A 23886-nucleotide genomic window follows, 5' to 3' on the forward strand; every position below is an offset into this window, starting at 1 on the left:
ATCTGTCAGCGATCTAGGCGCGATAATGATTCTTGGGGAATGCGAATATGGGGAGATGCTCGATTAGGGTTTGTCCCGGGGTCCGATGGAGATGATTTGTAGCCGAGTGCTGGGTGAGGCACCAATAAAGGTAACAGAGGGTGAGGTTGCTTGTGGCCCGCACGTGACGATAGGAGGCCCTGATTAGCAGCCGCCCCGCTTTGGTGACATTGACGTCGAGCGAGGCGGGCCGGGCGTATCAATCGCAACCAAGGTTCATTCCTGTTCACAGCGCGTGGCTAATATAATGAGTCTCGCCAGTCGCCCTGCAGAACCCTCCTTCCTCTTCCCTGGTTGCAATGTTGACGGCCACGACGACGCCAGACATCACTAGCAGACGCGAACCCGGTGACCGCGAAGGCGCCGTAATGGCGTCGCAGGTAGTGACAACACCACCAAAGACGCAGTCGCCCAAAGCACGGTCTCTCTCCGACAGCACACCCCGTCTTGAGCCATCGCCAAAAATCCATGAATCCGCACGCATGTCAAAGGACGACCACACCATCGATGCCAGCCCCAGCACCCCTCGCCGCCCAGACTTCCTCTCCAGAGGCCTCTCTCTGCAGATGCCCCCAAGAGAGTCGCACATGCCTAGCCCCGCCCACTTTGCTGCGCGTGTACCTCTCTCACCGCAACTAGATGCGCGCAACACGTATGCCTCCCCTGGGTCCGTCCTGCCCCGCCGCTCCCGTGGTGCCGAATTCTCGAGAGCCTGCACCAATCTCCATCATTCGACGCTCCCTGACCAGTCGTCCCCCGACTCCTCGCCAACCATCACGCAAAAGGGCATCAAGATACCACCGCGGAAGCCTCGCTCCAACTCGATGCTCATGGAATCGCCCAACGTGAGCTTGCATGGGAGTGGATGGAGCCATGGAGATAGGACGGCGCCTTCGAGCTCGGTTGGAAGCATTAACATGATGGGATCTGAAGACTCGAGCAGTTCTTCAGACGAGGTGGACCCATTAGACCCTGATGATCACGACGACCCCATGATCACGACACCACAGGCTAAGACCAATGTTTTGTTTCCAGGTCTCGGCTCAGGCAACAACGGGATCTGGGCAAACCTCTTCTCCCCCGGGGCACAACCCAACTTTGCAAGCATGCACCGCGCTAGACTGCGTAAGGGCCGAAGTAGGAAAAGTTCGAGCTCCGCCAGTGGGCATAGCTCAATGGCCAGTCCTGGCCCAGGGTCACCGCCGAATGGTAAGGAAGGTGGGTATTTTGCCCGCGAAGCAGCAATACGCAAGGCAGGCTCGCGGAGAGAGAGCCTTTCGCTTTTTGCCAACGACCTTCACATATCCTCTGGTAACGATAGTGGCGATGAAGCTGTCAATTTACCTCAGACCCCTGGCGTAGTGAGGCGGGCGGTTACACGGAGAGGCAACTTGCTTGTACGTTCCTTTCTATTCTTGTCTTGCTACTCGAACTGCATATGCTAACTTGACCAGCCAAAATCGAGACAATTTGGCCGCATCAGAGCCGAGTTATTCGAAGAGGCGGCGCCCGTAGATAGCGAGTTCCGCCGTGAAGCCGAAATCATACGGCAAGTAAGAGAAAGTGATGTAGACCAGGAAAGGACTTCAGTCACCGCCCAATCCTCGCCTAGCCTTCTACCTGCCGTTCCTGGACTGGATGGACCACTGGAAGGAGTACCGGAAGAAGGTGACGAAAGCAGCATGAGTCTCGACAACTCCAACGCTAAGGGATTGTTTGGTGTGTTTGGTAATCTGCACAGCACTGGCAGAAATTCAACAAGCCATGGCTTCTGGAATCAACGTGCAGCTCACACTCCTCCCCCTTCCTTCCCTCGAGCGGAATCATCAGCAATGAGTGAAGACATGAACATGGATTCGCCAATCATCGGCCCCAACGGTGGGGCATCTCGGGCGTCCACACCCGGGCCTATGCAACCCCCCACGGCAGCTGAAGCGCTGAAGAAGTCAAATAAACGCCGGCGAGATGATGACTTTGATGAAGCCTCAATCAAACGCCGTGCCGTCTCGCCTGGCGTCAGCGTTCATAACAGTCCCGTCATTTCTCAGTCGCCTGCTCAGCGGGACGGAGGCCTATGGGGAACAAGCGCCAAAGCAAGCAGAGAAACATCCATCAGTGGGCACTCGTATGGTGAGCGCTCAAATAGCGGAGGCAGTATGAGTATGACGCCCACATTGGGGCCAAAGAGGATAGGTCTACAAGGCATGACTGACACGAGTGATGGGTTGATGAAGATGAGCATCGAGTAGGTGCGCGAAATGCGTTGTTTCACAAACTACGGGAAGTACACGGTATTGGTTTCATTTCTGGCATGGTGTTGAGGGCAAGGGGAATTGAACGTACATGACTAGTTCATTCTTGCACAGGCTTTTTTTTTTTGAATAGATACCCATTTATCATCTTTCATACTGTCACCAAGCGCCTGCCGCATTCTGGGTTCTGTGTCTGCTCTGCGTGTACGCGGAGTGAGGGGTGGCCCCTGCACTCCCGCTGGACCCCGCCCCGCTGGGCTCCTCCGCCCTCGATGTGCGCCCGCAACTGTGCCAGCACAACAAGCAATTGCTGCAACAAACAACCGCAAAAATGTCACGAACAGCAGCCCTCTCTTCCTTTATCGATAGCGCACCGCCGGGCGAGGTATATCCCCCTCTAGCACTGCATATTGTTCGTGTTACAGCGCCGACTGACCAGCAATACAGCTCGCGGATGTCACCAAGGCAATCAAGTCAATCCTCGGTGACGACTCTGTACAGAACGAGCTCTCTCCTGCATTCCAAAAGTACAACGAAGAGCAATTCGCTACGACCAAGCTCCCTGGCGGAAGCACTGAGGTCCTAGTCAGCCAGTACAACTCGCTGGGCGACGGCAGGTACTACGACATTGACACGCAGAGCTCGTTTGATTTCGACCATGTCACTGGCAAGGCAAGCGCCATGCAGAGCTACGTAGTAGAAACTGCCAATGACGACCTTCTGTACGTCTATCTCCGCATCTCCAGGCGCTGGTGCCCAAAGAGATGACAGCATGCTAACCCCCCACCCCAGCAAGAGCCTCAACAAAGCCCTGAGCACACACGCTGCAGAACACTACCCCAAGTCCTCACACGGCGTGTACCCAATCCCCTCATCCTCCAACTTCGCCATCATCACCGTCGCAAACAAGTACTCGCCCACAAACTACTGGAACGGCCGCTGGCGCAGCTCATACATCTACGACTCATCCTCGGGTAGCATCACAGGCAGCATAAAAGTCGACGTGCACTACTACGAAGATGGCAACGTGCGCCTGCTTACCACCAAGGAGATCAGCGTTAATGGTAGCGGCGCCAGCGGACCGGAGGTCGTGAGGAAGATTGCGGCTGAGGAGAAGAAGTATCAGGAGGATTTGAACAAGGCGTTTGCCAGTTTGAGTGAGGGCGCGTTCAAGTCGCTGAGGAGACAGCTGCCGATTACCAGGCAGAAGATTGAGTGGGAGAAGATTAGTGGGTACAGGTTGGGTCAGGATATTGGCGGTGGAAGGAGGTGAGAAGGTGGCTTTGAACAGACGATGACGATGGTTTGTCGGGAGGGTTTGTCAATGGGCGGGGGCGATTCGTAGCGATATACCTAGCATGAATGAAGTACTGAGTGCGTGTGATTAACAAGTTCTTCTTGATATATCTATCCGTAGATCTCTAATGATGCTAGAGGAATGTCTCGTGGTCAGTGTGATTCCCCACCAACAGAAACCAAAACGCTTCACACAACACAGCAATAATTCAAGATTAGATTTTCGATTGAGGAAAATGGGTGTCATACGCATGTACATAAAATCCAAACGAGAAAAGTAAACATGACCATGAATCCGCAAGCACGACGTAAATCAACCACTCAAAAAAAAAAGAACGCCCGCTGATTGAAGAGAGAGAGAGAGAGAGAGAGACGAAACAAGCCTGTCTCAGTCTTCCCTTCTCTCTCCTGCCCACCCCCCACCCTGAGAACAAAAGGGGAAAAAAGGAAAGGAAAACGCCAAACGAACCGATTCTAGGTTCCTGTATACACAACGTGGACTGAACGACCCCACCTTTTCCGTGGGAAGTATTCAAAGTCGTGAAGAAGAAAGAAGGAGAAGAAGAAGAAGAAGAAGAAGAAGAAAAAGCTGGTATGTATTCTTCCCTCATGTGGCATTGGATAATGGAGAGAGAGAGAGAGAGAGAGAAAATAAAAGGAAAAAGAAAAGTGGAAGGGAAAATTTATTTAGTGATGAAACCGAGGTAATCAGCGACGATGAGGGTAACCATACTGTTGATTTCCATTAGTTGGGATATTCAAAAGTTGAAAAAAAAGGTAAGGAAGGAGGAAGAAGAAACTTACGCATGGGGCGCAATGCGCACATAATAAGTTCCAAAGCCACGATAGAACCTGAGCAAACCTTCTTCTTTGGCGACCTTCTTGAAGCAATCAAACATGCCCTTGTACGGCAACGTTCCATCGGGCGCACGTGTCTGCTTCTGGAGGCGTGTCTTCATGAAGTCAAAGGGGAGAGATAGGAAACTAGCGAAGAAACCGGCGATAGCACTGGCGGTGAGGGTCTGGGAGCGGCTTGACAAACTCGTGTTTTGCAGCTGCTGCTTTGCCTCTGAGAAGAAGGCGAGCTGGCCAAAGTTGAGGGCCATGGCGCGTACGACGGTCGGGTAGCTGCCGGCCCAGAGGCGGGTGACGCCTTCGGCCTTGCTTATTCGCACGAGGGCGTCGATGACGGAGGAGTAGTTTGCGCGCTGGGCGGCGGGCTTGAGGCCGTCGGATTGCATGCGGATGAGGGCGAGGTCAGCGGGGTTGCCGACAATGGCGGCGAGACCGCCGGCTGCGAGACCAGCGCCTGCGCGCTCCTTGAAGCCGATTGAAGTGCCGTTTTCTTTTGCACGTGCGCTTAGGGTCTTCATGAAGGTGTCGAAGAAGCCGAGCCGGGCGGTCGTGTACACGGCTTGGCGTAAGATGCCGGCGCTGAGTCCCGTGTAGAGATCTAGCACTTTGCCCTGTGCAACAATGTCTCGGAGCACGCTGATGGGTGTGGGCTTGGGGCCGGTTTTGACACCTTCGCCGGCGAGTTGGAGGCGTACTTTGACCATGTCGACGGGCTGGATGACTGTTGTTGCGGTCATGCCTGCGATGCCGCCGTTTACAAACGGTAGTGCTGCACGCATAAATGGTGTGTGGAGAAAGTCTGAAGTTGCCTTCCTGGGGTTCTCGGCTGCTTTGGACATGGCGGAGGAAGCGTCGCTGAGGACTGATTCTGAGGATTGCTTTGCGTTTTCGAGGGCGCGGGCAGCAGGCATCTTAAAGGTATTGGTGGTGGCTGTTGCAGTTGACATGGCAGGCGTCAGCAACTACACGTAGTCCTAACTCGAAGGATTTTTCGTGTGTGAATGGGGGTAAATGATATAAAATGGTAGTGCTGTTGGGTATAACGCTTCGCTATGCTGGAATGATCAAACGGGGAAAGCAATCTAGGAGAGGACTGAAGTTGGAAAAGTCGACAAAGGAGACCGCCGTCTTAACTCTATATGCCCAGGCACGATGAAACTACGACATGACGCGCGCCTGTGGCTCCAAGCCACTTGCAAGAGCCTCATGTTGCGATACAGGTTCCAGACGGTATGCGCCGCGGCCGTGGACATTGTCGAGGCTAGCCTGTTATGACATGGATGTACAGTTTGCGCCCGACGCACAGTAGACATTGCAAAGTGGGCTTGTGACGGAAAACGTCTCCGTGTGCAATGGCCCTCCTCTTTCCGATCATACCCGCGTCGTCACATAGGGGGCACACAACATGTCGGTGAATAAGAAGAAAGGGTGTTGGGGCGTACCTCGTGCTATGGAGTCTGTGCGGAGGTGGATGTCCCGGTCCGAGTAGGAGACGAGTGGGGTGTGGGTCGGGTGGGCTTGGAAAGTGGATGCGTGCAATGGATGGCGTACGTGCGTTGGACGGCCGGCTTCAGTGAGTGCTTCAACAATGTTTGCAAGACAAAGTGCTGAGGATGTGAGCAAGACAAACGAGGCTGGAGGTTCAGTGAAGAAGTGAAGAGGTCAGAAATAGCACGATTGCCTACGTATTGTCAACAAGTCAGTCCACTGGTGCCATGAATTGAGGGGTTGAACGGCCTTTCCCCGCATCGCCGTCCTACCCAGCGAGCCACTGATATGGAGAGCTGCTGTTATGCGCATTTCCATGGCTGTCCGTCCAATCAAGCCTGACGAGTTGCCTGTGCTCTGATGCCATGGTCGCCTCACACGCTCCAACGCCATGGCGGAGTACCAAAAGCTGGAGGCGCTTGTGTCGCGTGTCGGACCCAACCTCTTGTCCGTCCCTCTCTCCGACGGTTGCTTTCGGGGGACCTATGCCTGTCTCCGGGTCAAAGGGTTCAGTCAGATCTTCAGGCACGCCATCCTTCATTGCCTCTCCGTTGCCCCGTGTGCGGAACCGCTACTATGCTGTACATAATCACGAGCAATGACGTCTGTCGCAGCAGCCACATTCGGCCAATCTATCCGTCGCAAACACGCCCTGTCACATGCCAGCGACCACCTGTAGCAGTACATCACCGTACATAAGCTTCATGTCAGGTCCTCACCTAGTTGTAGGCAATGTGACCTCAGCGCGCTTTTCTGCACCCGAATAGCCTCTTCGACAATCGCGAACCACAACCGTGCATCGTTCTTACCAGCCGCGCATGGCATGCGCAGTGCTTTTTGGGCCGCCTCGAGTCCTTATTGATATACCGCCTTTTGCGCATCTGCTTGGAGCAAAAGGGTCACGCCGGTTCTGCTCAAACGCAGGGTCTTTGCCGTGCTTGTGAGCCGTTCAAACAAAAAGTGCTTCCTGCGCGGCGGTGGTTGCGCGCTTGAACGTACCCGAGAGGTATCCGCGGCCGTAGACATTTGCTTCTGACGATAAGCACCGAGATTTTGCTGGCTCCGATCGAAACCACGGTGGGTCTTTCATTGATGTCTAGATGCACGGTTTTCCGAGCACAGGTCCGTCAACAAAAGGAAAAGCCATTTTGCTTATCCGGGGAAGCTGTCGGATAAGCCGAGGATACAGCAACGGCGCCTTGTCTGCAGAAGTAACACCTTCACAAAGGTTTGCGATAACTTCATTGGGGAAATATCGCTGCACGAGAAAAAGCTGGGACATTTACCGGCAAGTGAATGTGGCGCTGGACTTGGGCAGCAACTTGACAATCTCAACGCCTCATGCATTTATGGACTATCCATCACAGATCTGCGGGTATCAGTGCGTCCTCCCGTCTGAGCCTCACGCTGACAGTTCTCCGTCGCTAGCATCGCTAGCATCACCTCGGTCCCCGGCACTACCTGACGGCACTGGCTGAGATTGCTTGCCCAAACTAGGCGCTTGCATCTCATCCTCGGAACTTTCGTCGGCTTCTGCAAGCTCAGCTTCCTGCATGCGCCTGATCTTGCGAATGAGGACTTTGTTCGAGTGCACATCCGTTTCTGTGAGCATCTGGCCGAAATTGTCAGCATGAACATTCACCCGGGTGGCACTCAACGATCAAACAAAACGGAGGAAGCCATGCTTACCTGGTTACATCCAGTCACCGGACAATCAACTGCTTTTTGTTGCCCGATTCTGTGAGGACCTCGCCGAATCATCTCGAGAATGGCATTCTTTTCAAAAGTATGCGGACACTTGCTGCTCGAGTACGGCTCTTTGAACTGCTGATACGTGATCGGACATCGCGTGCTGATAGTAGCTCGGTCTACGACAATGTCATCATCGTCGTCGAAATCACCGCGCTGTGTGCTGTCCGTGATGCCTGGCGCTGGCGATCCAGTCTCGGTGAACCAAGTGTCTTCGTGGCCCAACACAGGGCCATTGTCCCCGTACTTTGCATCATGCACTATCCGCTTGAAGTCGCGGTATTCGTTATTGCGGGCATAGCGCGCCGTAAGGGAAAGTGATGTATAGGTATCTTTTTCGCGTTGCACACGCGAGGCAAATAATTCGCTTGCACCGGTGAGAGCTATTCGAGATCCATCAATAGGGGTCGGGCCGGGCGTAGAGCCTTCATCCATCTCAGTGTCTCCGTCTCCATCAACGTTTCGTGTACGCCGCTGAGTGCCTGCTTGGCTCTGTGATTGTCGCTGCGTTTCCCGCTGCGTCATCTGGGTGCGGTATTCTTCTTCCAACGTTATAGGTGCATGAGTTCTAAGCCAATCAAGCGTATCATCAATTCTCTGCGCCGCAACACCGGAGTCAATGACTGCACGCATGCTTTGTTCCAGCTTCGCAGTGGCTTCTTCTACTTTCAAGTTCAATTCCTCCATGTCGCGCTCTTCCGCGTCTCTATCCTCCAGGTTTTTGCCTGCATCCCACTTCTTCCGTCGACGTGCTATGTATTCGGCATGATCGCGCAGAGTATCGTTGACGTTCTCAGCACTAGCAGTGATGGCGGCGGCTGCCTGCCTGCTGTGTCTTTTGATATCGTTCAAACTGCGACCCTGCAGTTCGCGCAGGGCGCGGGTCGCCTCGGTATCAAGAGGGTGGGACGGCTTCTTGTACGGTGGCAGTGTGTCTGCAGCAGCATTGCGGCTTGGGGTGGACACTCCGGACTGGCGGCTGGCAGTCGGTCGAGCCGTCGATTGTCTGTTACGGGACGACATGTGGAGTTGCTCAGAATGGCAAACGGAAGTCGCTTTGATCCGCACGAAAAGGTGACGCGGATGCGGGGGACGCGTCTGTAATTTAGTGTAGCACTAGCGCCTTCGCCAAGTCACATGATCATCTAGTCATACATGTAGACATTTGTGTCCACAGCTGGAAAGGTTCAATGGAGCTGTAATGCAGAAGGCCTGTATAGAAGGGCACTTATACACCGCAGCCTCCAAGATGAAGGAGAGAACTGCGTTACTCAAAGAATTACAATTCTACTCTGACGTCCCTCTTCATCGACTTCGATATCCGTCCAAAAACACCAGACGCTCTGTAACTCCACCCCAGCCGTCGACTGTGTGCTTCCTTGCCAGCTTAGCTAATTCATACCCGTCTCCGCTTTCTACAGCCGTATCGTTCTCTTTACTCCATATACCCCTTTCGCTAGGCAGAGGCTTGCCCTGCTTCCACGCATCAAGCACTTTGACAGCAAGCTCGGGACGTAAACCCGTACGTTTGAGCGCTGCACTGATGAAATCATTAGGAAACCCTTGAGCATTTTGCTCGTCATAGAACTCGTTGATTTCTTCGGCGTTGAGGGGTGGATCGGGGTCGCCTGAACTAGTAGAGGTTGTGGAAGGTGCTGGAGAAGACGACAAGCGGAGAGGTTGGGCTGGATATTGAGAGTAAGTGACTTCACCTGCGTCCTCTTCCTGGAGGGAGCGGCGAAACTCTTCCATGGATTGCGTGGTCGACGCATCAGATTCTGGCAACTGAGGCGACGAAAACAGTAGCTCCTGTTGAAAATTCGCTTCTTGGGCAAGGCCAATTGAGCGTGGAAACCCGTCTTGGATGGGTGAGGATAGAATCGCCTGAGTATTGAAATTCGACACTTTCTGGCGCGTGGCTCGTGGTGTTGGCGTGCTTGAACGTAGATCATCTTCTGAGCCAGTTTCGTAACCTGGTAGTTGGCGCAGATCATCCATATCTAGAAACTCGTCCGACTCAATGCTCTCCACTTCCTTTTCTGCACTCTGCCTATCCAGCTCGACCATGGTGACCTCGTCATCTTCTACATAGTCGGGTATATCTGGCCTAGCCTGCTCCTTGATGGGCTCTGATTCAATTGTGTCCTGCGAGTTTGCAGAGGATGAAATCTCCAGTGGCTGCTGTTGGGTGCCAGTCTTCTCGGTCGGTACCTCTAATGTGTTGTCCTTGGTAGGCGTTGCACTTCCGCTTTTCCGTCGTTTGGTAGGCCGAGGTGACTCTATTTCTTCATCCTGCTCTTCTGTCTCATCATCTTCTCGTGATCGTTTTATAGACGGGTCGTGTTTTTCAATATCGAGCTTGGGGGACTCGTGTTGAACTTTTGAAGATGGCGATCTCTTAGGTGCTTGTGCTGTTTTGGTAGGGTTCTCAGTCTCTTCCGAGACGTGCACAGTAGCTTTTCTATCCATAGCCAGATATGGTGCTTTCTCTTCTGTCGAGAGTGAGGACCACTGTTTTATTAAGTCGATGTGTAGTGCGGCTAATATGTAGGTCAGTGATGATTGCATCAACAAAGGATCCATAGGCACTTACTATGACCCCTACCAGGATGTGCATTCAAAGTTTCCTGCTTCTTCTCACGAGCAAAGAACTTGTAGGCTGATGGGACTTTGTTGTTGTGTTCATTATTAATCAATTCTTCGAAGCGTTTGTCGTTAAAATCTGGTGTCTGCAAAGGTGTATCGCCCTCTACTGGAACTGTTGACTGTGCAGCTTCTTCCTCTGGTTTGACCAATTGAGAAAACGGTTGGCTGATGGACTGACTCTGACTTTGGTTATCTTCATCATGCTGCTTCTCGACTTTTCTCTTGATCTCTTCCCTTTTTGACACTGGATCGATAAGCCATTGCGGACGAACCACCTTTTCAAAGTACTGCCGCCATTGTACGGCCGTTTGCTTTCCCTGTTCCTCTGCCCATCTCTCCCATGCCGAATCATACTCGTCGCTCATTTCTAGGCTGTTGATTAAATCCGCAAAGGCGTAGAGCTCTAGCCAATCATCTGTACTAAACAGTTCTTTCAGATCATTGACGCTATAGTCATTTTTTGAGTTGATCTTTTTGTTGGCACTAGTTTCCTTCGCAGTCGATCCCTGCTCCTGTTTAGATGTTTGTTGTTTTGTGGGTTTGGAAGACGATGAATCTGGAGGCGTACGTTTATTGGCTTGGTCGAGCGAGGGAGATGGAGTAGCATTGTCGGGTAAGTTGAAGGCAGATGGAGGACGGTTTCGGAGCTGCTTGAGATAGCGGTCGCGCCATGATTGCCATGTGTGTTGCGGGTACTGTATTGGTTTAGCGGACGTACTTATGCCAGACTTATCTGCTCGCGCGTACCTTCTGCTCCAACTGCTTGTATATCTCGTTCCCGCTCACAGGGTTACCGTTTGACTCAGCGTCATGTACCCATTTATAGAGTATCCTGTCTTCTTCTGCTGTGTATGGCGTCCTCCCGCTCTTGGTAGGCTGGTGTATGGCTCCCGGTTCTCGCGCCTCGCCCACCGGTGGACCGGCTGGATGGTCTTTGGGGTCGCACAGTTCTCCATCCTTGATTGACTTGGTGATGAACTCGTATGAAATAGAGCCTGGTGGACAATCTCTTCGGAAGTGATCGGCAATCATGTAATCGGCCTTCTTCTCCAGCAGCACAATCTCTCCGCCATTGGCCTTGATCTCATCCAGCAAGTGGTTGCGCGTCGGCACGCGCTGCGCGACCCAGAATTTTTTACCTGCAAACAATTTTCCGCCGGATTCGAAGTCAAATCCCTCTTTGATATCTTTGTACACCACAGATGTCGCCATGGTGGAGTTGTCACTGTTGCGCTAAGTGGTGGTGAGTCGACGCGTTACTAGTTGAGCTGTGACGAGACGCGCTCACATGTGACGGGGGATTCACGCGGGGTCAGGTGTCGGCAGCAGCCGCGTAGTCCCTTCAGCCTGTTCCCCACAATGCCTTGCACACACACGGCTTGGTAGACCACAACACATCACAACAATGATGCGATAATAATTTCTGGAATTCCTCCTCTCTTTGCTCCGCCATGCGACGCCCGCTACAATCTGACCTTCCCCCATTATGACTGTCGCTCGCACCATCATCATCTTCACTGTCACAGTGTCCCTCGTTACCTTCATAGCCTTTTTCGGACGGCTGCCAGCTTTTAGGTGACTAGTCTGTGCGCGAGTGACAAGATTATCTCTAACAAGACTAGAAACACACCCATTGGCTTCCTCAACCGTCTCTTCCTTATTCATATCCCCTCGACATTTCGAAAAGTCGACCTCGCTCTCACAAATGGCCGCATCACCAACGGTGGCTCCCGCCTGGGCCACTATCTTATGTACGACAAACACCCACTCGTTGTCATCTTCTTTCTCGGCCTGGTGACTGCATGCGCCGGCATGTTCCTGCCCGCTGTGTGGCATCTCATTGGGCTACACCACAAGCTCTTTGCCTTTGTTATGCTGCCGCAGCCGTACATGTTTCTGTACCTGAGTGCAAAAAGAAACGACCAGACGTACATCAATGTATCCAACCATGCCGAACAGATGCGGCATTACCCGTACGATAGGGTGCTGTACTACCCTGGAACTGAGTGTCGGACATGCAAGTTTCTGAAGCCTGCACGGAGCAAGCATTGCAGCATATGCAAGACCTGCGTGTCAAGAATGGATCATCATTGTATATGGGTGAACAACTGCCTCGGCCGGGGCAATTACAAGTGGTTCTTGGGTCTCTTGCTGTCAACAAGTATCCTTATTGCCTATGGAGCATACCTAGCCTACTATGCCCTCTCTCCGATGGTCTTAAAGCAGTACCTAAAGTACGAGGGCTGGTATAGGTACAAACCCAAAATTGGCGTGGACTCTAAGAGCTGGGGTGCATATTTTGACCGAAAGATGCATTATTTCCTCATGTACACGAGCATATACCTGGACGTCGGTGGCATTCGTGGATCCGGAGTTGGCCTACTCGCGCTTCTTACATGGCCGCTTCCATTGGGTCTCCTCACCTATCACATCTACCTTATCTGGGCGGGTATGACAACAAACGAGAGCTCAAAATGGGCCGATTGGCGTGACGAAATGGCGGAGGGTGTCGTCTTTCTCGGTCACCGGCGCGAGGACACAATGCAGGAGTATCGTAGCCCAACGGATGATGAGGAACCGCCCACCACCTGGCCTCTAGAGAGCAGGCATATTCTCATTCGAACACGAACCGGGCAACCGCCAAAATTGCTACCTAGTCGCATCAAATCTGTCGCCAAAGAAGGCAGCTTTGAGCGTGTGTGGAATCTAGCTGCAGTCGAGAATGTGTACGACTTGGGCTTCTGGGACAATATCGTAGAGGTACTGGTGAACTAATATATCGAACAAATATAATAACCATATACCTTGCAAGTATCCATCTGCCCATGTTTCCATATCGTGAGGCTCCCCACCCGGCCATCCTTGCCGCTTACCCCAGACCCTTTACGCGTTCACGCATCTGCATCAAAACCTGCTAGTACACCCTTGCGATGCGTGACGTCATGCTCGTCGCCATCTTCCCACCACCAACCACCAAGGCAATATACAAAGCAACTTATCTACCTAGCGTACTTACTTATAGCACAAAACAAATTAGTTCTTGAACTCTCATCAACACCAAAACCCCCATACTAAAAATCAGACACAATGACCCGATCCCTCTCCAAACAAAACAACCAAAACCAAGTTCAGCAGCGCAACCAAGATAGCGCAACTCAAGTCCATGAGAGGACTGCGAGCGCAAATGCATCTGTGAGTCTTTTTTTCCCAATAAACACCTTGGCCAAAAAGCCCTCAGAAGCTATGCATAAAAAGAATCGAGAAAAGAAAAGGGGAAATGGGAGATCTAACGTGAAGAAAAAGGCCGGTCTAAACCTCAACCTCTTCGCCGCCCTCTCCGGCGCTTTCAGTTCCAAATCGAAAAAGAGTACGCGCCAGGAAGCGAATGGGGATAGTGTTACTGAGGAGGAGAGGTGGGATAGAGGTATGTATCTTCCTTGTCTTTCTTCTTTATTCTATAACAGTGAATATTGGGTTGTATCTTTTTGAAGAAACAAAAACTGATGTGTGTATATGTGAAACAGGTGAAGCAAGTGGTATTGCCAGGGCGCAAGGAAGCGGGTATGCGGCTGCGAATGCGGAGCAGAGGGAAGTCAAGGCGAAGAGGGTTGATCATTTGGGGATTGAAGGGTGAGAATTGCAATGGGCGGGGTTTTTTTTAGCTAAGGAATGAAAGGGACTGAGATGGGAGGATATGGGACACTTAGATGGGATATCAGCTTTCTTAATTTATTCATGAATATGGTTCATCAATCAGATTGACATTTCTACACATGAGCGAATAAGTCCAAAAAAAAAGAGAATATAAATGATAAATGAATAATGATAAAGATAGACTGGTATATCCCGCCGTTGCATGCTATCCAACGCCAAAAAAAAACATCAAAATGATACCCACCCATTCTTTCCTTCTTAAAACACTTTGATCACACTGCAGTTCCCGCACCACCGCTAATCTTACTCAACCCTTCAACTCCCCTCTTAGCAGCAGCAACATGCCAAGGTATAGTCCCATTCCTCGTACCCCTCATTCCTCTCAACTTAGCCAACAAGCCCAGTGCCCTAAACTGTCCGAGGACTTCTTTCAGCAGTCCCTCGGCTGTCGTTCTTGTCTGTGGGGTAGGCGTCCACATAAGACTTGTTGTGCTTCTCTGGCCCTCCTGACCCGGTCCAGGACTCTGTGGCGTACCAGGGTTGCTGGCATATGGATTCGGGAGATTGGAACCGCCAGGACTGGGCAGGTCCGAGGACGATATTGAGGAGGATGCCGATGCATTTGCAGAAGACGATGTACCTGAGGGAAAGGGCAAGTTGGTAGTGGCATTACGAGATGAGCCTACAGCACCGATCCAGAGGAAATTTACGGCGATGACAATGGGTCCTTGCTCTGGGTCTGGGATAGGATGCGCGATGCTATTGGATGTTTGTAATGTTTCGCCGCGTTTGACAAGCAGGCCGGATATGAGGGCTGGGCTGAACTGTGTCGTTGTATGTGAGTTGTGCAAACGATGGGCAAGAATTATGCCCCAGGTGTCGTCAGTTACGTCTATGAGACGTGCCTCGGGATCGGCGGCTGGATCTGTAGCCGTGGGGTCGGCGGCAGGTGTGGCGGCGGGTGTAAGACCCGGTCCTGGATCTGAAGGCGATATACCGGCTTGGGGTGTAGAACCTGGAGTGGTAGCTCCAGCGCCAGTTGCTGGTGTTAGATTGGGCACCGTAGGCGTGAACTGGTATGGCGGATCCGTATCAACCGCTGTAAGCAATGTGACAAAGACATTAATCTGTGTGGGACATGAGATGAGAAAGACCCATGTCTCGAGCTCTTCCCTTTCAAGCACACCAGCTTTGGCAATGCAGACACGCCAGTTGACTCTTCGAGATTGTAGTATCTCGATTGTGGTTTGCCATATCTCCTTTGCAATCTCTCTGAACATTCTTGTCCCCAGGTAGTACGAGACGACTGCTTGAGATTTGCCACAGCTGTCAGTCCATGCAGCAGTAACCCATGCACCATCGAGACTGATGGCGTAGCCGAGATGCATGTACGTGTTCTCCCGCAGCAAGTCCTGAGCTGGCTCGGATATAAGCTTGAAAGGGATATTGCGCGGTAGTGTCTCTTCCAGATGGAACGCAGGTGCTTTGTATATGCTGAGAGATGTCTTGTCACCACTTGGCGCGCTGGGAGGACATCGATCGTAGACCTCTCGCGCGAGACCCATGTACATAGATGGGTCAAGGATAACGGGTGCATCAAATGAAGCGACGTACTTCATAGGGATGATCTGTAGCACAACATCTGGCTTCTGTGGCTGATCTGGACGTCCTGGATGACCTTGCGTGTATGCCTGGAAAAGCGCCCAAAAGGCCGAACACAGCTCCCAGACTGCTGATGAACCCCCAAAAGGATCAATCATGTAAATGACAAAGGCATCGACCTTGGAATCCTGCTGCTCCCGTATTTGGCCGTACTGAAGAGCGAGAAGCTTACCAAGCTGGATACACGTATCTCTGAGAAGTTTGAATGTTTCTCGCGGTGTAATGGTCGAGGTTGCTCTGACTGGTACAAGACCGCCTTCGTACTCTACCGCCGTCTCCACCCGACTGTGATTACCAAGTTTACAACCATCATAGGCAAGTTGGAGATTAAGTAGAAAATTTTCCAAACACGGTCTGATTGCATCGCTGTGGGGATATACACAGAACGTGACAATGTTCTTTGGGTGGCTGATAGGGGAGAGCCCTAGAGTCTCCCAAAACGCCACCGCAGGCGGCAGTAGATCCCAGTGCGTCTCTGCACGGCGCACTCTCAGGAATGGCGCCTGGATTTGATACATGTGACTTCCTGTGACTGCTGGGCTGTCTGATTTTCGTGCAGGAGGCCTTTGCTGTGCTTTGGCCAGAGCGGCATAGTCTTGGAATACTTCGTTGATACCGGCCAATGTAGGCAGATCGCAATCCGTAACCGTTGGAAAGAGGTTTTTGATAATGTTGTACCAAGGCGTCTCAGCCGCAGCATTGTTGTTGAATTCGCTTCTGGTGGGTGGGTCCTCATTGAGCATATCGAGTGTTGTAGAGACAAGCTGGTCAGTCACGATTTGTGTGATGGAGATGCTATCCTTTGCACTCAGCGGCTTCTCATCGGGTACCTCATACGCGGGATCGGGCTGAGAAGTAGGGGTGTCGGGCATCTGCGCAGGGCCTGGTAGCAAAGCAGGCAGACTGTATCGTGCCCCGGCTACAGGTCGCTCGGCTGGAGAAGGAACATTGACCAGAGACCAGTCCCAAAGACTTGGTTCGAAACTACTGAGGTTGGCTTCATCTAGGTGTAAGCCATACAAATCTAGCCAGTCACCCCCTAGGGATTCTGCAAACGAGGTCACGGACAGTGGGGTCGCGTTGCCCTCACTTTGCAACTTCCTCTTTGCGGGCATAGTAAGACTATTCATGATCGCAACAGGCGTCACCTCTACCTCTTCATCTTCAGAATCGTTGCCAGATGCATCCGACGCCTCACTCGAAGAATCCGAATCGTCACTGACCGCACGAGCCAGAGACGCTATCTCAGGGATTCGGTTTGCAGACGCAATTCCGGCGGCGAGCCGAAGCTTCGAAAGTAAGGGAAATTCCTTCAAGCTCTTTGGTTGTGTAGTGGCAGTATTTTTAGCTGGGCTGGGACTGAGCTGAACTTGACCAGTCGGAGTCGTAGGGCGATGTGCACTAAACCGTCCGCCCTGATACTTTGCATCAGATAAGCTCATCTTACGATTGAACACAACTGGGGTGAAGTGTGCATCGGGATGACTCTCGGAACCTCGTTCGGACCGAGTGCGTGATGCTGATTTACGAGGTGGAGACGGCTCCAGCGCTTTGAGGATCTTGCTGGGACTGAGAGGCGGCGTGGGTGCCCTGGAGAATGAAACGTTCCTGCGCACTGGTGATGACTTGTTGTCTCCTGAATTGTCAGAGATTTCAATCTTGGGTGCTGGCATATGCGCAGGTTCTTTGCCTTTGGCATGATCTTGGCTCATTGTAGGCTCAGAAGCTGTAGCCAGTGCGTTCTCAAGGGCTGCGAAAGGATCCGACATGTCATCTTGGGCCTGGGGCTCAGTAGTGGCTTTGGGATGCGTGTCCTGTGTAGCATGAGTAGGTGGTACATTATCATTAGGTAGAGCAGGTGCGTCTAGCATGTCAACGTCGTCATTATCCGGGCCGTCAAAGAAATCGAAATCTGTATCGTTGATACGGTCACCTGTGTAACCGTCTTCCTCCATGTCCTCAAAAAGGTCATCGTTACCGCTAGATGTGTTGAAATTATCAGCCGCGGGAGGAATGGCTGGAGATGTAGTAATCATTTGTTGGTCTTCCGTCTTGGCACTGTCCGGTGGAGCAGATAGGTTGATGGCAGGATTGCTTCCTCCAGGGACCAAAACAACATTGGAGGCTGCGCCAGATACAGTCGGCGTGTCGCTATAGGATACCCCAGTGCCAGGAGCAATTCCATCTGGCGGCGTGGGGTACACACCGCTTACTGCTTGTAAATCACCATAGGTTCCGCCACGAGCGTTGAGCGGCGATGATGGATGTAGACCAGGGTGTTCCTCTTTACGACGTGCAGCGTCGTCTTCGGCCTTTTTGGCCTTTTTGCGTACTTCAAGAATCTTATCACGGTCCAGCTTTCCCAGGAACCACTCTTGCGCAACATCAAGTGGGTCCTTGAAACCCATGGACTCTGGTGTCTCGAACCACCTCAGTATATTGGAGCTTCCAGCCGCACTGATGGCGTTTGTTCCCGTAATGGTGAGATCCGGTTCGTTTACAACGTGGAAGAAACACAGTGCTCGTGGCCATAGGATATCCCGTTCTGGACCGACTGAAGCTGGGCTTGAGAGAATGGGGCTTGACATTAGCGTGGTGCGAATCCTGACCCATGAGGCTCTCTGGTCTAAGTCGAGCAAACCGTAGCCTTTCCAGCCAAGCCAACGCTTTACGCTCGATTTCCATTTTTCAATGTTTTGCTCTAAAGATGTCAATTTTGTACGTTTCCGGTGACGGATGCTAATTTCCTCATTGATGGAATCAAGGGGATCCTCAAAACTGATAATGGTAGCAAGCACACCATTGGGTGCTACACGGATGCATGTGCCAACAAGCTGTCTCTCTTCGATTTGGGTCGAGACGCTGCTCAAACAACGTATGGTGTTCTTTCGGTCGGTAAAGGTTGATAACAAAAGCGTGCCGGAGCTGGCCCAGTGAACATTGATACTGGTTAGACGATGCACCTCTGGTTGGGGGTCAACCTCGGTTTGAGCATCAGCAATGGACTTGGAAGCCTTGGATACGAATGTGCGATAATTCAAAGCCACCACTTGGCAGTCTTTGACAACATGGAACGAGATCAATGCGACGACAGACGATGTAAAAAGCTCATAGATGGTGAAGCAATCAGGTGGTGGGGGTGGGTCAGCGGACTGTTGCGGCTGCGTGCTTCCCTGCTGTGCGGGCCTTGGATTGTTGCCGCTTTGTAAGCCTCGTTGAGGCGCGTTTGTTGAGGGTGGGTGATTCGAGGTAGCAGGTGGGTGCGGAGCGCCTGGGCGCATGGGCGGACGGACTAGATCGATGGCCTTGATAGCGCCCGTGTGTTCGCCTAGAAAGTGTCAGTGTTGAAGTGGGATGTGTATGAGGGTCATCGGGGGAAGAAAACGGACGTTGCAAGCGGTAACCGTCGACTTCTGGCAGCTGGGGACTGGCTTGGCCTAGCTTGTCAACTGTGGTCGGCTTGAACACCCAGAGCCAGGGGCGCGCGGCGTCGTGCGCAACCAGGTGGAGAGCATGGCGCAGTTCAGCCTCGACAGCACGTGTGTCTTCAGAGGGGCTCCAGGATGGAGATGGTTGTTTGGAGGATTGTGGTGAGGTGGTGGAGGTGGTAGTAGTATTGGTGGTGATGCGGGTGACGGAGATGGCTTGGTAGGCAATGGCTTCAAAGTCTCCTATCGCTTGCGCATTGGTTGTGCACGTCTTGAGAAATTCCATTAGAGAGACGGCTGCCCTCTACGGAACATTCAGGTGGTATTCGCGACGTATCTTCACTCCGAGGACGGCGCTGTACACCTTTTCCATCAACTGCGCTGCGGGCCGCTCGACGCGTCGCGCGCGACTGCAACGATTACAGCAACGGGGAGGGCGTTGAAGGGGAGATGGCGTCTCTCAAGCCGGCATGGTCTGGTTGGGGCGTCTGGTGTAGCGGATGGAGCATGGCGACCGCTACTGCTGGCCGGCCCCGACGGTGATGGGATGTGCGGGCGCTGGGGGTCCCGGGCGACGGTGGGGGATGGGCGACAGGTGACGAGCAACGAACGATGATTAGGTGATGCGCGATAGGCCCGTCTGGGGAGGGGAGGTGAAGGGTTTCAGACACAGGCGTGGACTCGACGCCGTATGCCGCGATGCGACGCCGGATACGGTAGGCAGGATGTGGACTTTCTATGTCTAGATGTATATAGTTGTGCTGGGGGGGGGTGGTGGAGTCGGGGGAGCAGCTGGGAGCGAAGGCGGCTCGGCAAGCGGCGCGTTGCCCTAGGAGCCATGTCCATCCATATCTATAGCCCGCTGTCCGCAGCTGTGGGAGCGCGAAGCCCCGGTCAGCCCTGGTCAGCCCTGGCCCGTGGGCTGGACCCGCTCTTTTTTTGCCCGCGCCAACTTCTTCATCGTCTGCTTCTTCTCCGTCTGCTGCTCTTGCGGTGCGACCTTATCTTTTCCTACCGCTCCGTCGCGCCACCATGAAAATCTCCGCCGGAAACGTGCCCGTCTACACCATCAGCGGCAGCGAGGCCCGTCCCCTGCCCGAATGGCTGATTCGCAAGCGCAAACGCAGTCTGAAAAACGACCCCGAGTTCGCCAATCGTGTTGATTTGCTACAGGATTTTGAGTTTGAAGAGGCCAGCCAGTGCGTGCGCGTCAGCGAAGATGGCGACTGGGTCATGAGCACTGGAACATACAAGCCCCAGATACATGTTCACTACCTTCCCCACTTGTCTCTATCCTTTGCGCGCCATACCAATACTCTTGTATGCATCCCATATATCGAATTTGTACTTCACCCAATGCTGACCTCCTGCTAGAACCAAACCTTCCACCTGCTCTCATCCGATGCGACCAAGAGCGTCCATCTGCAGCAAGACCGGTGCATCGAGTTCCATACTGGCGGAGGCCTCCACTACGCCAGCCGCATACCTCGCTATGGCCGCGACCTCATATACGACCGCCGATCCGCCGAGTGTCTGGTACCATCCGTTGGTGTCAATGCTGAAGGAATGGGAGAGTGCTTCCGGTTGAACCTCGAGGTTGGCCGCTTCATGCGCAGTTACGAGGTTGATGTGGGCGGCAGTGACGACCTAGCTGCGGGTGGACTGCAGGGCGGCATCGACGCTGGTGCTGTCAACACGGGCGCTATTGCAGAACAGACGCACGGCCTACTGGCACTGGGCACATCACTGGGCACTGTCGAGTACTTTGATTCGCGCACCCGCACTCGAGTCGGTATCTTGTCATCTCCCAAGGATGCATTCGAGGGCCGCTCAGAGACGACTGCCCTTGCATTTTCCCCGAACGGCCTGGAAATGGCTGTCGGAGATTCCAACGGTATAACACACCTCTATGACCTGCGATCTCCTAAGCCCCTGTTGCGAAAGGACCAAGGATATGGCTTTGCCATAAAGAATATCATATACCTCGATGGCGCACAGACACCCGAGCCAAAAATACTCACTGCCGACCAGCGCGTCATCAAGATTTGGGATGCAAAGGACGGCACTCCATGGACCTCTGTACAGCCGTCTGTCGACTTGAACCACGTCGAGTGGGTACCCAAGACCGGCATGCTGCTGACTGCAAACGAAGGAAGGCAACAACACTCCTTCTTCATCCCGCAACTAGGTCCAGCGCCAAGATGGTGTCATTTCCTCGACAATATCGTGGAAGAAATGGCCGAAGACCCCAACGACCCCAACGCTTTCGGCAAGGGCGCCGTGGGAGACGTGTACGACAACTTCAAGTTCTTAACCATGGACCAATTGAAACAATTGTCACTCGATCACCTTGTCGGAACCACCAGTCTCCTTCGTCCGTACATGCACGGTTTCTTCGTTGCCCAGAAGCTGTACGAGGAAGCACGGCTCATCTCGAACCCAGATCTCTGGCAAGAACAGCGCGCCAAGAGCATCGCCGAGAAGATCAACAAGGAGCGCGAAAGCAGAATCCGCGGCAGCAAAAAGGTGGCGGTCAAGGTCAACCGCAAGCTTGCCGAGAAGATGCTGGAGAAGCAGGAAGAGCAAGAACGCAGGCGCGCCAAGCGCGTGCTCAAGAACGGCGGCGACGACGATATGGTCCAAGCCGCGCCCGCTGTTCAAGAAGACGGCACCCAACCCGCTGCCGGCGGTGTGCTCAACGACCCGCGTTTCGCAAAGATGTTCGAAGACCCCGAATTCGAGATCGACGAGCAAACCCGCGAGTTCCAGCAACTCAACCCCAGCACCAAGATCCCCAAGGGCCTCACTGCCGCCGAGCAAGAGGAGCTGGAATCCAGAAAGGGCTCTTCGGACGAAGACTCGGATGGTAGCGATAACGATTCTGAGGTTGACCAAGTTCGAGCACCCAAGAAATCTCAACAACAAGACACCCGCATCTCATCTAGCTCCTACAAAAAATCAGGTCACCGCTCCCAACGCGGCCCGGAAATGCACGTCTCATCTTCCCATAACAATGCCAATAACCACCGCTCCTCTGCTGCAGCAAAAGACAAGACATTCGGCTCCCGCGTCTCCAAACTCAAACCCTCGAAACATGCTGCTTCCTCGTCGTCCCGATCAAATACAACAGTGGTGGGCGAGCGCGAAATCACATTTGCACCCGAACGCAAGCAGAAGAAGAGGCAGGGTCATGACGGTGAGGAAGGTGGTCAGCGACATGACCGGAGGAGAGACGGCCAAAGGAGAAATGCCAGTGGTAATGTGTTTAGGAATATGTAAGATGTTCTCTCTTTTTTTTCAAATCAAGCTATGTGAGAGTAATGATACCCTTTTTTTCTCGTTGATGATTTGAGGAAGATTGGAAATTTCAAAATGAGCTGTGAGAGGTTTTGGGGGGGTGAAACGATTTGGGGCGAATGTTATTACTAGTACAATAAAAGTTGTTGATGATTCATGGATCGGAAATGGGGTGGAATGAGTCGGTAATGTTCCAAGTCGGAACACAAGAAATGAAATCAAGATAATCCAAGTTGAAAAAAAAAACACACTCAGAGTATAATCAATGTATTCCAAGTCGGAAAGCCTGCGCCCCAGGCACAAAAGATATCTTAAACCAGTCCAATCCTATCGGACCATGTACATGTATGTGTTGAAGAAACGCCTCCACGCACTCTACACTTCTACTACAAATCCTACCAAGACGTTGGACGTCCCTCTTCCCCATCACGCCTCAGTTCGCTTTAAGGACACGTGAACGCCTTCACGGTCCCTAGCTTTCCTTTGCGTATTCATTTACTTTGCCTGATATGTGGCTGATATCCAAGCTTCACTTTCTACTCAGTTGACTGCTTGTTCATGAAAGTGTAGGCGGCAAAGGCAAGGGCTCCACCGAGGAGGATAATGGCGTAAAGACCGACGCCAGTCGAGGCACCGTCGGTAGCAGTAGCAGTAGCACCAGCTGGTGGGTAGCTCTTGGGCTTTGGGTCGCCCTCCTACGCGATGTGTCAGCCAAGCCTTGTCGTTGACCGTCAAGTAGTTTATCCCGGATGTCTCTTTGGGACATGCTCCGACATATTTCCGCATGAGCGTCTCCGCCGGGAATGGCGGATGTCGCCTTTCCGCAGCCGGGGACCGAAAACCCCATGTGCTTGGCGGAACTTCCGTTTGCCTAGGGATTCGAAACATCCGGCTATGCGTTGCCATCCTCGGAAATTAAAGATAAAATGTTGAGGAAGAACAAGAGGGGGTGGACGTGGGAAATTCAAGTCGTACCTTGCGCTCCAGCTTTCCAACGTACAGACCCTCGAGAATCTCGCGAGCCTCGTCGGAGTGGCCGACATCCTCGAATGCTTCTGTAGAGTCCTGGCCTCCGACGTCGAGCAAAACTTCTTCACCACCTCTGCATGTCAAAATGTCAGCGATTGTTTTTTTTGCCTGAAATTTGGGGGTGAGGAGTAGCAAGCAACGGCCGAGGTCCAAGGTGGGGTTCTTTTGCAATCACCACCACCAAAGACACCCGCAATGTAATGTACAGTATTCAATGGAGGCAACGTACGGGTGCTCATCTACAAAGCTCGAGGCGTTGTAGACCTTGTCGTGAACGACAATGTACAGATCCTTCTTGGTGTTGTGTTCCGAAACATCGGAGTAGCTGAATACCTTGTCCGCCATTGTAGAAATGAAGAATTTGCGAGCGTGTACGGGGAGGTGGTCGAGATTGCCGAATCTACTTTGGTAGGTGCGGTACGAGGGTGGGAGGTGGTATGCGGGTGCAGAAGCGGATGGTGGAGGTGAGGTGTTGAAAAGTAGATACGGTG

The 23886-nt window shown here is 52.7% G+C and overlaps 10 protein-coding genes across 10 annotated transcripts; 5 read left to right on the forward strand and 5 right to left on the reverse strand.

The window, feature by feature from the left end:
* Positions 1–338: 338 nt before the first annotated feature.
* On the forward strand, positions 339–2288 carry COCVIDRAFT_16715 (hypothetical protein; the record flags this gene model as incomplete). The annotated part of the gene is made up of 2 exons (XM_014700265.1): positions 339–1436; positions 1494–2288. The coding sequence occupies 2 exons, from the start codon at positions 339–341 to the stop codon at positions 2286–2288; spliced, it is 1893 nt and encodes a 630-aa protein (XP_014555751.1).
* Positions 2289–2622: 334 nt separating this feature from the next.
* On the forward strand, positions 2623–3564 carry COCVIDRAFT_101446 (hypothetical protein; the record flags this gene model as incomplete). Its single annotated transcript, XM_014700307.1, has 3 exons — positions 2623–2676; positions 2739–3013; positions 3084–3564. The coding sequence occupies 3 exons, from the start codon at positions 2623–2625 to the stop codon at positions 3562–3564; spliced, it is 810 nt and encodes a 269-aa protein (XP_014555793.1).
* Positions 3565–4270: 706 nt separating this feature from the next.
* COCVIDRAFT_101503 (hypothetical protein) lies at positions 4271–5389 on the reverse strand (the record flags this gene model as incomplete). Its single annotated transcript, XM_014700308.1, has 2 exons — positions 4271–4319; positions 4392–5389. 2 exons carry the CDS (start codon positions 5387–5389, stop codon positions 4271–4273), a joined length of 1047 nt encoding a protein of 348 aa, XP_014555794.1.
* Positions 5390–7332: 1943 nt separating this feature from the next.
* On the reverse strand, positions 7333–8702 carry COCVIDRAFT_27369 (hypothetical protein; the record flags this gene model as incomplete). The annotated part of the gene is made up of 2 exons (XM_014700309.1): positions 7333–7542; positions 7620–8702. The coding sequence occupies 2 exons, from the start codon at positions 8700–8702 to the stop codon at positions 7333–7335; spliced, it is 1293 nt and encodes a 430-aa protein (XP_014555795.1).
* Positions 8703–8984: 282 nt separating this feature from the next.
* Positions 8985–11537, reverse strand: COCVIDRAFT_27370 (hypothetical protein; the record flags this gene model as incomplete). The annotated part of the gene is made up of 3 exons (XM_014700310.1): positions 8985–10219; positions 10273–11020; positions 11073–11537. 3 exons carry the CDS (start codon positions 11535–11537, stop codon positions 8985–8987), a joined length of 2448 nt encoding a protein of 815 aa, XP_014555796.1.
* A 274-nt stretch (positions 11538–11811) lies between these two features.
* On the forward strand, positions 11812–13100 carry COCVIDRAFT_27371 (hypothetical protein; the record flags this gene model as incomplete). The annotated part of the gene is made up of 2 exons (XM_014700311.1): positions 11812–11900; positions 11948–13100. 2 exons carry the CDS (start codon positions 11812–11814, stop codon positions 13098–13100), a joined length of 1242 nt encoding a protein of 413 aa, XP_014555797.1.
* Positions 13101–13628: 528 nt separating this feature from the next.
* COCVIDRAFT_68956 (hypothetical protein) lies at positions 13629–13953 on the forward strand (the record flags this gene model as incomplete). The annotated part of the gene is made up of 2 exons (XM_014700312.1): positions 13629–13749; positions 13850–13953. Coding segments are annotated over 2 exons (225 nt in total), but the record flags the coding sequence as incomplete, so codon positions are not given.
* Positions 13954–14251: 298 nt separating this feature from the next.
* COCVIDRAFT_101434 (hypothetical protein) lies at positions 14252–19355 on the reverse strand (the record flags this gene model as incomplete). Its single annotated transcript, XM_014700313.1, has 2 exons — positions 14252–18969; positions 19031–19355. 2 exons carry the CDS (start codon positions 19353–19355, stop codon positions 14252–14254), a joined length of 5043 nt encoding a protein of 1680 aa, XP_014555799.1.
* Positions 19356–20101: 746 nt separating this feature from the next.
* Positions 20102–22348, forward strand: COCVIDRAFT_38510 (hypothetical protein; the record flags this gene model as incomplete). The annotated part of the gene is made up of 2 exons (XM_014700314.1): positions 20102–20389; positions 20444–22348. 2 exons carry the CDS (start codon positions 20102–20104, stop codon positions 22346–22348), a joined length of 2193 nt encoding a protein of 730 aa, XP_014555800.1.
* A 554-nt stretch (positions 22349–22902) lies between these two features.
* Positions 22903–23740, reverse strand: COCVIDRAFT_101506 (hypothetical protein; the record flags this gene model as incomplete). The annotated part of the gene is made up of 3 exons (XM_014700315.1): positions 22903–23061; positions 23342–23468; positions 23625–23740. The coding sequence occupies 3 exons, from the start codon at positions 23738–23740 to the stop codon at positions 22903–22905; spliced, it is 402 nt and encodes a 133-aa protein (XP_014555801.1).
* Positions 23741–23886: the final 146 nt, after the last annotated feature.

Source organism: Bipolaris victoriae (assembly GCF_000527765.1).
Source record: "Bipolaris victoriae FI3 unplaced genomic scaffold scaffold_51, whole genome shotgun sequence".
NCBI classification, from domain to species: domain Eukaryota; kingdom Fungi; phylum Ascomycota; class Dothideomycetes; order Pleosporales; family Pleosporaceae; genus Bipolaris; species Bipolaris victoriae.